The 12,230-nt window shown below is 27.9% G+C and overlaps 4 protein-coding genes across 5 annotated transcripts; 2 read left to right on the forward strand and 2 right to left on the reverse strand.

Moving 5' to 3' along the window:
* Positions 1-142: 142 nt before the first annotated feature.
* Positions 143-3,682, forward strand: LOC122531072 (protein ATP6V1FNB-like). The gene is made up of 4 exons (XM_043658647.1): positions 143-374; positions 456-607; positions 765-1,017; positions 2,969-3,682. Exons 1-3 carry the CDS (start codon positions 183-185, stop codon positions 988-990), a joined length of 570 nt encoding a protein of 189 aa, XP_043514582.1. The 5' UTR covers positions 143-182; the 3' UTR covers positions 991-1,017; positions 2,969-3,682.
* LOC122531070 lies at positions 1,017-3,412 on the reverse strand. The gene is made up of 6 exons (XM_043658645.1): positions 3,329-3,412; positions 2,977-3,249; positions 2,657-2,859; positions 1,983-2,185; positions 1,741-1,918; positions 1,017-1,664 (listed from the first exon to the last, which is right to left on the reverse strand). Exons 1-6 carry the CDS (start codon positions 3,330-3,332, stop codon positions 1,404-1,406), a joined length of 1,122 nt encoding a protein of 373 aa, XP_043514580.1. The 5' UTR covers positions 3,333-3,412; the 3' UTR covers positions 1,017-1,403.
* An 821-nt stretch (positions 3,683-4,503) lies between the features above and the next one.
* Positions 4,504-7,989, forward strand: LOC122531067 (ATP-dependent RNA helicase SUV3 homolog, mitochondrial). The gene is made up of 15 exons (XM_043658640.1): positions 4,504-4,643; positions 4,736-4,971; positions 5,050-5,272; positions 5,353-5,521; positions 5,582-5,693; positions 5,825-5,955; positions 6,036-6,349; positions 6,428-6,569; positions 6,644-6,802; positions 6,868-7,047; positions 7,134-7,282; positions 7,430-7,551; positions 7,623-7,670; positions 7,759-7,853; positions 7,927-7,989. The coding sequence occupies exons 1-15, from the start codon at positions 4,573-4,575 to the stop codon at positions 7,972-7,974; spliced, it is 2,199 nt and encodes a 732-aa protein (XP_043514575.1). The 5' UTR covers positions 4,504-4,572; the 3' UTR covers positions 7,975-7,989.
* A 164-nt stretch (positions 7,990-8,153) lies between these two features.
* LOC122531032 lies at positions 8,154-10,473 on the reverse strand. 2 transcript variants are annotated; one of them, XM_043658568.1, is made up of 4 exons: positions 10,216-10,473; positions 9,754-9,979; positions 8,578-9,643; positions 8,154-8,491 (listed from the first exon to the last, which is right to left on the reverse strand). In XM_043658568.1, the coding sequence occupies exons 2-4, from the start codon at positions 9,970-9,972 to the stop codon at positions 8,256-8,258; spliced, it is 1,521 nt and encodes a 506-aa protein (XP_043514503.1). In that variant the 5' UTR covers positions 9,973-9,979; positions 10,216-10,473; the 3' UTR covers positions 8,154-8,255. The 2 variants fall into 2 exon arrangements, with proteins under 2 accessions (XP_043514503.1, XP_043514504.1); XM_043658569.1 differs by having other exon boundaries at positions 10,157-10,473.
* Positions 10,474-12,230: the final 1,757 nt, after the last annotated feature.

Below are 12,230 nucleotides of genomic sequence, written 5' to 3' on the forward strand. Positions count from 1 at the left end.
TTTCTTTTCTATTGCATTAATGAGAGAAACATTAGAATGTCGAGCAATATGTAATCTTATTTCAGACTTATGCTATGTTGAAAATTCTTTATAAATGTAACTTTTTTTTAAATCAATGGGCATACATTCAAATTTTAGTCACTCTTTTATATAAACTGCTAAGCACATAGCAAAATTAAATCATGTCAATTAGAGGAGGAATCTGTGATGCTCGTTGTCAAGCATTTTACACTGCAATGATACAAAAAGAAGAAAATACACGTATCAGATGGTTTCTGAAGAACCAACAGAAATTATTAGATCATTTGGAGAAAACGAAAGAGATTAAATTGCCGCCGAAACATATACCAAAGAAACAACCAATCATGGACATCGTATATAATTTTATTATATTTAATAATAATTATTCGTATTTGTTATATAGTGAGAATTATATAAGATTTTCTGTTTTATAGATACGTTTAAAACCCTTACCAAATTGGAGACCTCTCGAATGTGATGGTTCTATTAATATGAACATAATGAAACCCATTGATCCGCAAGTACGAGCCATTTTATACGAAGATGCCCCAAGTTTTATCAATGCTGAAAATTATATTTATGAAAGGTTTTAAATACGACACTAATAAAAAAAAAAAAAGATTAATATTATTTCTTTCTTTCAGTATTTTTTCCGATATTCTTCTTAATCTCAATTTTTTATATTGAAAAGATACATCAATAAAACTGATATTTTATGTTAATATTGCCGTTGCTTATTTTAGAGTAAAAGATATTCCAGAAAATCGCTATTACTATCCGGATTGCGCGAATTGGATATACGGATGGCGCCTAACAGATTATTCATCTATTCCACGAAATGAAGTTGGAAAAACCAATGTTATGATTCGTGAATTTTATCGTCCAAGAATATCAAGTCTTCAAAGAGATCCAGAATGGTATCGCCCTTCGAGAAGAATAACATTTGTATACGATGATGAAATTAATTAGTACTCTATTAGACGGAAATTGAATCAGGTACATTTTTGCTTCCAAGTGTTTCATGAAACCTTTTTATCAATTATATTTTTATAAAATAGCGCAGTTTTTGCGAGTGAATGTTTTTCTTTATGATTTATTCTGATTTCTTTATCATTAATTCTAATTTCTTTATCTACTTTTTAGTTTCTGGCTTTTACAAATAATAGACAATTTTCTTGCATTGATATGTAAATCACAATATTTTACATTTTTGCTACATTTAGTATTTCTTTTCAGCATTTTTTTTTTTTCTTTACACATCAATTCATATTTATTTACAATATCTTTAAGTTTGCACTTTTTTATTTTCAAAAGAGATACTTATTTAATCAACAACATATTGCACTTAACAATACTTCGATAACAGTGCATGCCATTAAATGTTATTCGACTATTTTTTGCATTTCTTCTTTATCTTTGTCTGGCCTAATTACCCGTTGTAATTCTAACGGTAACAAATAATCTGCTTGCCTCGGCATAGCACGAAATACAAAATCAATAAACTTCTGAAAATGTTTGGCAACTTCACAGAATTCTTCATTTAATAACTTCTTCTCTATATGACAATCGATAATTTCTTTCCTCATGGCAATAATCACATCTTTCAAACGGACTATTAATTCATAAAATTCGTTGATTTGTTGCTATATATAAAAGCACAAATTTCTATGAAATATTTCTTTTCGTGTAATATTAACGAAATTCGTGTAACTTCATTACCTGAAAGTATTTATGCATGATATGCTTTTCTCTATTATTTCGTAATCGTTCCAGACAAAGGGCATAGATCAAATCTGCGGTATTTTGCATTTCAAATTGACGCCTCTGAATATACAGATCTCTGTTCACTTTCTCTTTGAATTCCTGCATTTCTTTCTTTAATTTCACGTGCTTTCCCCTACATGAATTTTAATTGAAATTAATTACACAAATGCAATGGCCACACGTGCGAAAATGTGAACCTCATTATTTGATTAAAGTCGGCGATTATGTTGTCCCTTTTGGCGCAAAACAATTCTTCAAAGTCTTTATATAACGATTGTACAACATGAGTCATTTCCGCACGCATCTTGCGCATCATTTCGTTGGTCACATTTATTCGTTCTTGCACAACTGCTTTTTGAATGTTTTTGGCACATTCTGCTGCTGCTTGAGACCATTCTACCTGAGAATTAAGATCATTTTTTCCCTCTTTTTGCTTGTTTGTTATATACAACTTTCGATAATTAGATAACTGAAGCTTATATAATTGTATGTTCAACGTTTCTAGAATAAGATCATGTACAAGCTACTCCAATGACAAATATAAAAGTAATCTAATAGCATTGGATTCTATCGTATATACATATATTATAAATCATACGATCTTAAATTTCTTCAACTTGATACATTGATAGATCATTATTTTTGCGATATATTATCAACATATAAAGTATTATCAACTTCTCCAATTCTTTCAATGCTATCTTCAAAAGAATAAACAGCAGAAATTTTTTTATCGATTGTTATCAAGTTATCTTAAATTCAAATAAGATATACTCTGTATTTCGCAATGTATCCTATTATTTCTCTCTGTTCGATAATTAATTGCATATTATAAAAAAGAAATAATAGAGAAAGCAATGTAAGTCATTACTTCAAGCTGTTTCTGTAACTCGTGCTGGACAGTCTCAATATAATTTTCGTATTTCTCGTGCAGCTGTTCCGCGTGCAACTCAGCTTCTCGCCTTTTCTTTGCTTGATACAGATGAAATTTCTCTCGTGATTGCCTCTCTATTTTGTCCCTTAGACTCTCCTCGATATCCTTTTTCACACGTTCTAATAAAGCTTCGCCTATTTCTAGTAATTTCGTTTATGATTACAATCGTATACAATGTTCTCAATATCTTCATATTATCGTACGTACATTCATTTACATCGTATATTCATTTACATTTATATGCTACAGTGTTTTACCTAATATATTCTGATGCACAAATGCCTTTACGATTTGATGATCTGTCGGCGGTATGAATCTACATTCGGATAATTGACGCTCAGATGGAATTGAGAAACATGCTTTTGATGTTTTTAATGGTGTTAGTACGTCCAATAGTTTTATCGTATCATGATGAGTATAATCAAAAAACACCTGTGCCAAGGAAGGACCAAGGCAAGCGCGAATTACCGACGATGGTGGAACATCGTTGTTCGAACATAGTTTTACATTACATTTTGGACTTGTTTGATCTGCAACAATGTCATTTTCTTCCAGCTATTTAAAGATAATAATAAAAACGTAACATATATTTGTAATGTTCCAACTTACGCATATTCTCTTGTGTTTTGGAATATGTTATAATACACGAGAAATTTTGCAATGAGATTATTTTTGTAACCTTTGGAAACTGATACTTTTGACTGAATAACAAATGATTAATGAAATAAAGAAACGAGAAAAACAGCAGTTTATCTAAAATGGAAATATCATAAAATTTAAATCATTCGATGATTAACTAATATGTGTATATTGTTTATGATAATAAAATTATAAAAAAATACAATTTACGCCATAATATCGTGTCTGACTTTTAAGATAAAAATATAATGTTAAAGGATGAAAAAGGTAATGTAATTAAAATGAAAAATTGTAATGTTTTTAATTAATAAAGAGCTTTGTCTTGAATTTTGTTTAAACCCTAAATTGTTTAATGAAATTATATCAGTACGTTTTAAAACATGGATTTTGAATAAGTTAAAATTAAGAAATTAATTTTATTTAATTTAAATTTATTTTAAGTTAAGAAATTATATATTTAAGGATTACTCGTTTAAATCTCCGAATCTCTCAGAATATGATGCAAAAATGAAACAATTTTTCTTCAAAAATTAAAAGAAAATGCAACAATTATTATAAATTAAATTGTAATTTTATAGTTTTTGTAATTACAAGAGATAAATGAAATTCTTCAGTCAGAAATTACTACAAAATAGTAATACAAGTAAGAATTTCTATATTAAAGGGAATATATTCAGACTATTAATATTTAGCTAAGTTTATAACTATTGACAAACATGTAACAAATTAATTTTAACACCTACACTGCTAGCCATTGATAATAATAAAAAAAAAGAAAATTAAATACGATTTAACTGAATCAGTTAAAAGTAAAATCTTTTAAAGCTATTTATACATCTCGACTACATTCCACTCACTTTATCTACGTGAAAATAGATTTTTATTCAACTAAATTTATAGTTCAAAATGGAAAAATTACCTGATATTTCAAATCATGTTAAGTTTGTACTCTTATGACCATCGTTACGTAAAAAGTAGACAATGTATAGCTTTTGATGATAGAAAATACAAATTAACACTATTAATAAACCAAAATGAAAATTATATTGGCGACTTATCCTCTATATAGTACTTACATTTCCCTATCTACTTCGCTAACAAAGATGTCGCCACTCGTTTTAACCTTTTACTCTACATGGTACATGGTATACGAGGGTTAGGACTTTTACACGATAAATAGTAGAATATGAAAGCAAATAGAATTAGTCATAAAAATGATACCAGTTATGCACCTTGTTACAGAACAATTAAAACGAAATAATTTTATAGTGCCATTATTTTTAAGGTACCTTATTCTGTTGTATTTAAAATTCTTTGAACTGTATTGAGTGGAATCTTAATGATAACGTTGATTTATTTCATAAATATAATCCTTAGGCAATTAGATTCTGGAATTAAGTTTACCCAGAGTGTAAGAAAAAAATACAGCAAGTACGATTCACAGAATCTAAATAATTTATTTCACCCAGTTTCTGTAAAGAAAAATGTGGATGATGCAAACGTTGGTGTCGAATTAACTGGTTCTATAAGTAAACACAAAGTGATACAGATCTTATGTGACTTTGCAAAACATGCAGTAGTTAAAGAATTAAGTACAAAATATGGATTAGATGGTAATTCTTTTATTCTTGTATTTTCTGTGTATTGAAGTGTTAATTTTGTAATTATTTCAATCGCCTAATTATTTATAGATGTAATCTTCACCTCAGCAATGTCAAATTTTCGAAGTCATTGTATAGAATCTGAACAGTTACCTACAGATCTTCATATTATTATAAGTGATATTATAAAAGGAGGTGGAAATATTACAGATATATTTCCATATTTTTTAAGACATGCCAAACAAATGTATCCACATATTGATTGCTTAGATGAGCTAAGAAAAATCAGTGACTTAAGAAATCCACCTTATTGGTAGTAGTTAATATAAGTTAATATTACTTAAACCACTTCGTACACAAAAACTTATTTGTTTTAATTTCTGTTGTTTGTAGGTATCCTATAGCGAGATCTAAGAAAAGAAAAATTATATTTCATGCTGGACCTACAAATAGTGGCAAAACGTATCATGCGTTAAAAAGATTTATGACAGCAAAAAGTGGTGTTTACTGTGGACCTTTAAAGTTATTAGCTAGTGAAGTTTTTAGCAAGTGTAATTCTATGGTTAGTGCCAAAGATGATTTTATTTATTATTTTTACTCTATTAAACATAAATAAATTTAGGGTACTCCATGTGATCTAATAACAGGAGAAGAACACAGATACGCAAAGAATGCAGAATCCCCTGCAAATCATACATCATGTTCTATAGAAATGGCAAATATACAAAATGTTTGTAAGTAAATTTAATTTATGATTTACAATTTGAAAGAATATTATTATCCTTTATATTTATTTATTTATATAATTTTATTAAAACTAATTTGAATAAAAATAATAATTTGACTATTTTAATAATCATTACAGATGAAGTAGGAATAATCGATGAAATTCAATTAATACGTGATCCAAGTAGAGGATGGGCATGGACAAGGGCTCTTCTTGGACTAGCAGCAGATGAAATACATTTGTGTGGTGAATTTGCTGCTATTCCTATGGTATGTTCTACAACTCGATAAATTATATATTGAAATATTAGAAATTTTTAAAACTATTTAATGTTTTTATGTTAATATAGGTACAATCTATTTGTTTAACAACAGGAGAATCAGTAGAAATAAAAGAATATAAACGATTGACTTCGCTTGAAATAGAGGAGTCGGCACTCTGTTCCTTAAAAAATATTCAACCAGGAGATTGTATAGTTTGTTTTAGTAGAAATGATATATTTTTAGTATCAAATGTTATTGAAAAAATGGGTCATAAAGTAGCTGTAATATATGGTAGTTTACCACCAGGTACAAAATTAGCACAAGCTGCAAGATTTAATGACCCCAATGATCCTTGCAAAGTATTAGTGGCTACCAATGCAATAGGAATGGGTCTTAATTTGTAAGATCATAATTTTAAATTTCAATTTTTTCATACTGCGTAACAAAAATAGATCGCAGACAGTTAATATTTTTTCAGGCATATTCGAAGAATTATATTTTATTCAATTACTCAACCAACTGTCAATGAAAAAGGAGAAGTGGAGATTGACACAATTTCTGTATCGTCTGCATTACAAATAGCAGGTCGCGCTGGTCGTTATGGAACACAGTGGTCGAAAGTATGAAATCTGATAATGGAGGTTTAAAATTATTAACATTTGAAGTTTAATATTACTGATCTCTTATGTTTTAGGGATTTGTAACAACTTTTAAACCTGAAGATCTTCCTTTATTAAAAAATTTACTGCAGCAAACCCCAGAAGAAATTCACCGAGCTGGACTTCATCCAACGGCAGACCAAATAGAATTATATGCCTATTATTTACCAAATGCACCGTTATCAAATCTCATTGTAATATTTAAATATGATATATTTATGATTTATTGTGATCTTAATACATTTCTTACTTTTTTCAGAATATCTTTATTGCGTTATGCGAACTTGATCATACTTTGTACTTCATTTGCAATTTGGATGATTTTAAATTTCTTGCTGATACAATACAACATATACCTTTATCTCTTCGTACACGATATGTGTTTTGTTGTGCACCAATCAATAGAAAAATACCTTTGTCATGCAGTATGCTTTTAAGGGTAAATTAAAATATTAATAAGAGTTTAAAACTTTGTTAAAATATTTTTATTTATTTTTTTCACATTTTTACTTAATTTTTGTGCAGTATGCTCGACAATGTAGTAAAAATGAGCCGGCAACTATTTTATGGTTACGCGAACAAATTAATTGGCCTCCTAAAACGCCATTGAATATTACTCAGCTTTTACATTTAGAAAGCTTATTTGATGTATTAGACGTCTACTTGTGGTTAAGGTAAATAATTGTACAACAATTTTAATCAATGTACAATAATTATAATATAATTAGCAAAGAGATAATTCTCTATGAAAAACTAAGTCGAAAATATAAGACAAAATTTTTTTTATATATGTACAATGTATTAAATTGTATTATTTGCAGTTATCGAATGCCAGATTTATTTCCTGATGCAGATGCAGTTAGAAAATTACAAGAGGAATTAGACAAAATTATTGAAGAAGGAATTGAAAAAATTGCAAAATTATTTAAGAAACCGAAAGCAGGTATGCAATTATGCTATTTATTGTTTTTAAAATTAAAAATAAAGTAAATAATATTTTATTTTATTACATAGATTTTGAGATATCTAATGAAACACGATATGACGATAAGTTCAACGAAGGTACCGAAATAAATGATAGTTTATTAGATATTAAAAATTTTGCTTATTTTTTATAATTTTATATAATTACATTACATATGTACTACAGGTAAATATCGAAAAGATAAATTAAGCCAGTCGTTGGTATCTAAAGGTCTTCTAACGCCAAAAATGTTAGAACAACTAAAAGTAGAATGGTCCACGGTAAAAAAAATTGACACTATTTTTTAATATTAATTCGTTATATAAATATAGTAACTTTTATAAATTGTTTTAGGAACACAAATCGAAAGAGAGAGGACGTAAACATAAATTTCGTAGATAAAAAAAAATCGTCTTAATTAATAAATAATAAAGTTTATAAAATAATGTTCATGTTGAAAGATAAAGCAAAAATATGCAAATTATACAAATTTTTTTTAAATACTTTTTGTGTTTTTCGAAAATAATTAATATATCCTTTATTATTAATATATCCAAGTAATTAAGATAAAAAAAACGGAATTAGAAATTATACTTTTTAAAAAATTTTATTTCAAATTGTTTTAAATATATTTATAGATTCATGTCCAGTATCCTTGTGGTTTGTTTGTATTTATTGTTTGTTTATATTTTTGGTGCACTGTACATCTGCTGCTGTTTTGTAAATATTGAAGGATTGCGAAAAAATACAAGTTTTTTCGATTTATGCTGTAATGAATAAGATAGGGAAATGCATTTTGTACATCTTAGTGAATCAGTATTCACTATTAATGGACATAAAATGTGTCTCCATTTTATACCATCTTTATAAGCAACTATGATACGATTAATGTTTTGGAACTTCTCAGTATTGTATATACCTAATTGAAAAAAAAACATTTATTTCTTAATGACATAAAATAAATAATAAAAGATGTAAGTAAAAGAGATACATATATATAAATACCTTGACAAATAGTCCTTCGATCAAATTCATCAATAAGTTCTTCTATATCTAATAAGTTTTGTACTTGTAAATGTTTTCCTGCTCTTATAAGGTTGTAAATAAGTGGATTAATTTCTTTATTTACAACAGCACAATGCAACATCATATCACTTTTTATAAACACTTGTTTTTCTGTAAAAGGCATTCCACTTTTCGTCATTCCCATACATAAATATACAATTGTCGTTGTGTGGCCCTTTGACGTTACTAAACAAGACCAACCACGTGGTAATAATACTTCTGTACATACTTCGAGCAAATCTTCAAACAACATTTCATTTTCATCATTTTCGTCATTTTCATTACACATAGGATAATATTTATCCAATTGATCATAGTTTAAATTGTATATTATTTGATTCTCAATATATACATTCTTTGTTGCTTCAAAATTATCATCTGGTAGTTTTCTTTTTTTCATTGCTTTCCATTTCATTGTTTCACGTTCTTCGGAAATATAATCTTTAAAAGATGACTGAAAACCTGAGAGTGAAACTTTCTTGGATATATAGGAACAAGAATCCTCTTTGGATATTTGACTTTGTTTTTCTGTTTTGTCTTCAGAGTTTATATCTTCCATTCGTTCTTCCTTTATATCGATACCACCTTCTTGAATATTAATACTGTTTTCCATAAAAACCATTGATTTATTCTGTTTTACTTGGTTTAAATTTTGCTTTAGAGATTCTTTAAATGTAGATCCATTTACATTTGAAACATTTTCTGATAATTCCATTTTATTTGAAAAGTTTTGCTTTGAATTATGTACATAATCATTAACATTACGATAAGACTGATAATTCAAATATGTAGCTTTACGATTCTCATCATTATTTACTTGTGACTTCTCTTCAGTTCTAGGTATGAGGAAATTTGTTTCTTTCTTTATTACTGTACTTATTTTATCAAATTTACTTATATTATTATCAAAATCACTGGAATTTTCTTGAGTTTGTGCATTTTCTTGAAGGTGATAACTCCTTCCAGGTACAGCTCCTGGTCTCAATCTGCATTTCTTATATTTTATCTACAACATGTTAAAATTACGTGATGTGATGATATTTATGTAATATAACAATTACTATTATAACTATTACAAATACTATTATAACTTATACAAAAATTATTATAACTTACAGTTATCACATGTGGTGGTACTCCACTAACCCAATGTGTAATGATATCGTCTTTGTGGAAATGTTTACTACAAACATACGTGTCATCAGTAACAACATAATTCTCAATAGCTAAGGCATTTTGCCACTTTTTACGGGTTTCTGGATCTTTTGGTGCTGAGAAAAAGCTGTAAGTGTTTCTGTAATTGGTTTCCTTGCACAACACACACTTACGCGTCATAGTAATGCTGTAAAATGTATTTTAATTTATAATATAGGTATAAAATTTTCATCGCATTTTACATTGCTTTTTATGATACGTATTATGCGCTATCATCTTAAAATAATGTTGCATAAAGCAATAAAGGTTAGGTTACAGTTATATTTTTATATTACGATATTATCAAAAACTAATATATATTTACTTTAAAATCTGTTATTTTCCTTCAGTTAACTTCATGGAATTTCATATTTAAATACATACGTTTAACATGTTTGTTCAGCAGTCTTCAATTATTTTAAAACAATTGTTTTATCCTTGTTCAACACTATCGTTCGATGGATGATATTAATAGCGATTGTTAATTTTGCAGTTCATCTTGTGCAAATTTTGTGACTTTAAGTGAGACATTTTGAATAAGAAATGAGTAACACTCCACATTTTTAATACATCTTCTTAACAACTTATTTATTTTGATCTTAATTTTTTGACTCTCATCTCGCCCCCTGCTGGATCATTGTCATATAAATTTCAAATTCAAAATTTTAAAAGCATCCATTTTACTTTGTAAGATAAATTTTAATGATTATTTTAAGAGTCTAATGATTAAATAGAATATATACAAGTATATAAAGACATATAAATCAGAATATATATAAGTATATACAAGTAATTATACATAAATATATAATTCGTTACATCAAAATCAAACATAAAATATAGAAAATAAAGAACACGAAAAAGAGATATCCTCATACATTGTAACTGCATATATAACGTTACGATGTATAAGAATTCTTTAGTCTTACAATAAATTAAAAATTGTTCAATGTGCTGAATGAATTATTTAATTTTCTGTAGGTAGTATTTTTTGCTATTTTCTTTTTGCGAGGATAGATGGCGTGTAGAAAGAAAGAGAGTGAGAGTTTTACTCTTTAATGAGAAAAGACATTACAAACTCGGAAACGAGACTTCAAAAGTTAAGGATCTCAATGACCTTCAAAATTTGTCCCACTTCAGCAATTCCTCTTTTCTATCCTAAAACGAAGAATAAGCGATTCTCGAAAAAGTAAGATAAAAAGAAACGTGTAACAAAGTTTTCATACGAGCGTTCTATAAAGAAGATAGAAGATGTTAATTAAATTTCTTTACGATGGCAGATCTTTTTGATAAATTTATTTTTTTTTTTTTACTTTTTTCTTTTTAATTTTGCGCTATCGCACTCTTCAATGGGTCCAGATGGGCCGAGATTTGATTATAGAGTGAAATCTAATTAAAGAGTAACGTGCATATGCGAACAATGTATCTCCTTCGATAACAAGATCCCATGTGTTCCACGAGTACGTATTGTTCACATGCTTTCAAAATATTTCACATCCTCTGAACTCTAAAATGCTTCTACTTTACAACCTATAACGATGTAAAAAGAAACAGGAAATATCCCATCTTGGAACAGAGAAGCAAGCAAGTAAATAAAGAAGGAACAACAAGTGAACAACTTCACAGCTATTATTTAAATTTGAATTGTAACGAACGGTTTTAATGAATGGAATGATCGAAACTTTCTTGTTAAAATTCGAGGTATGCGTTGACTATAGTTTTTTGAAAGATGAAATTGTGGAATATTTATACTTAATTATAGTAATCAGAATACTTAATTCTAGCAATATTTCATCGGAACAGGCTGACCAATTTTAGTATATAAATGGAAATTATACACGTAGAATATTTGTTATACAAAAAGAGAGCTCATGGTTTCACAATCTGTTGTAAGTAAATTAGCTTTTTTTTTAGGTGAACGCGTAAAGATCAGATGAAGGTCCTTTCCTTTTTTTTAAATGGAGTGATATATTTTTTGATTCATTAATCAATACTGCTTGACGCTCTCTCTCTAAAAAAAAAAGTATCACCCTACGTATGTCGAAAAACTATTAGCTTAGAAGAGATATTTTAATCTCAATTAATAAAATCTATCATCTTTCATGGATAGATTTTGTATTAATGAAGAAGTATTAACAAGAAGAATAAGTTGAGGGAGGTATGTATAATCTATAGATATATATGGTGGTCACTGAAAGACTGATTAAAACAAAAGTAACTTTTACAAACACATGTTTTTAAATTTTTTTATTATTTTATTTGGAAATATAATTAATGGATTTTTTTTCAGTGTTATGCGTGAAAAACAACATCCCTCAAATAACCACCATTTTCCTGCTGACAAATACGGGCTCTTTTAAACCTATGAGTTTTTCAGTGGCCACCCTATATATAGTCAG

The sequence above is a fragment of the Frieseomelitta varia genome, unplaced genomic scaffold, assembly GCF_011392965.1.
Source record: "Frieseomelitta varia isolate USP_RPSP 00005682 unplaced genomic scaffold, Fvar_1.2 scaffold_371, whole genome shotgun sequence".
Lineage (NCBI taxonomy): Eukaryota > Metazoa > Arthropoda > Insecta > Hymenoptera > Apidae > Frieseomelitta > Frieseomelitta varia.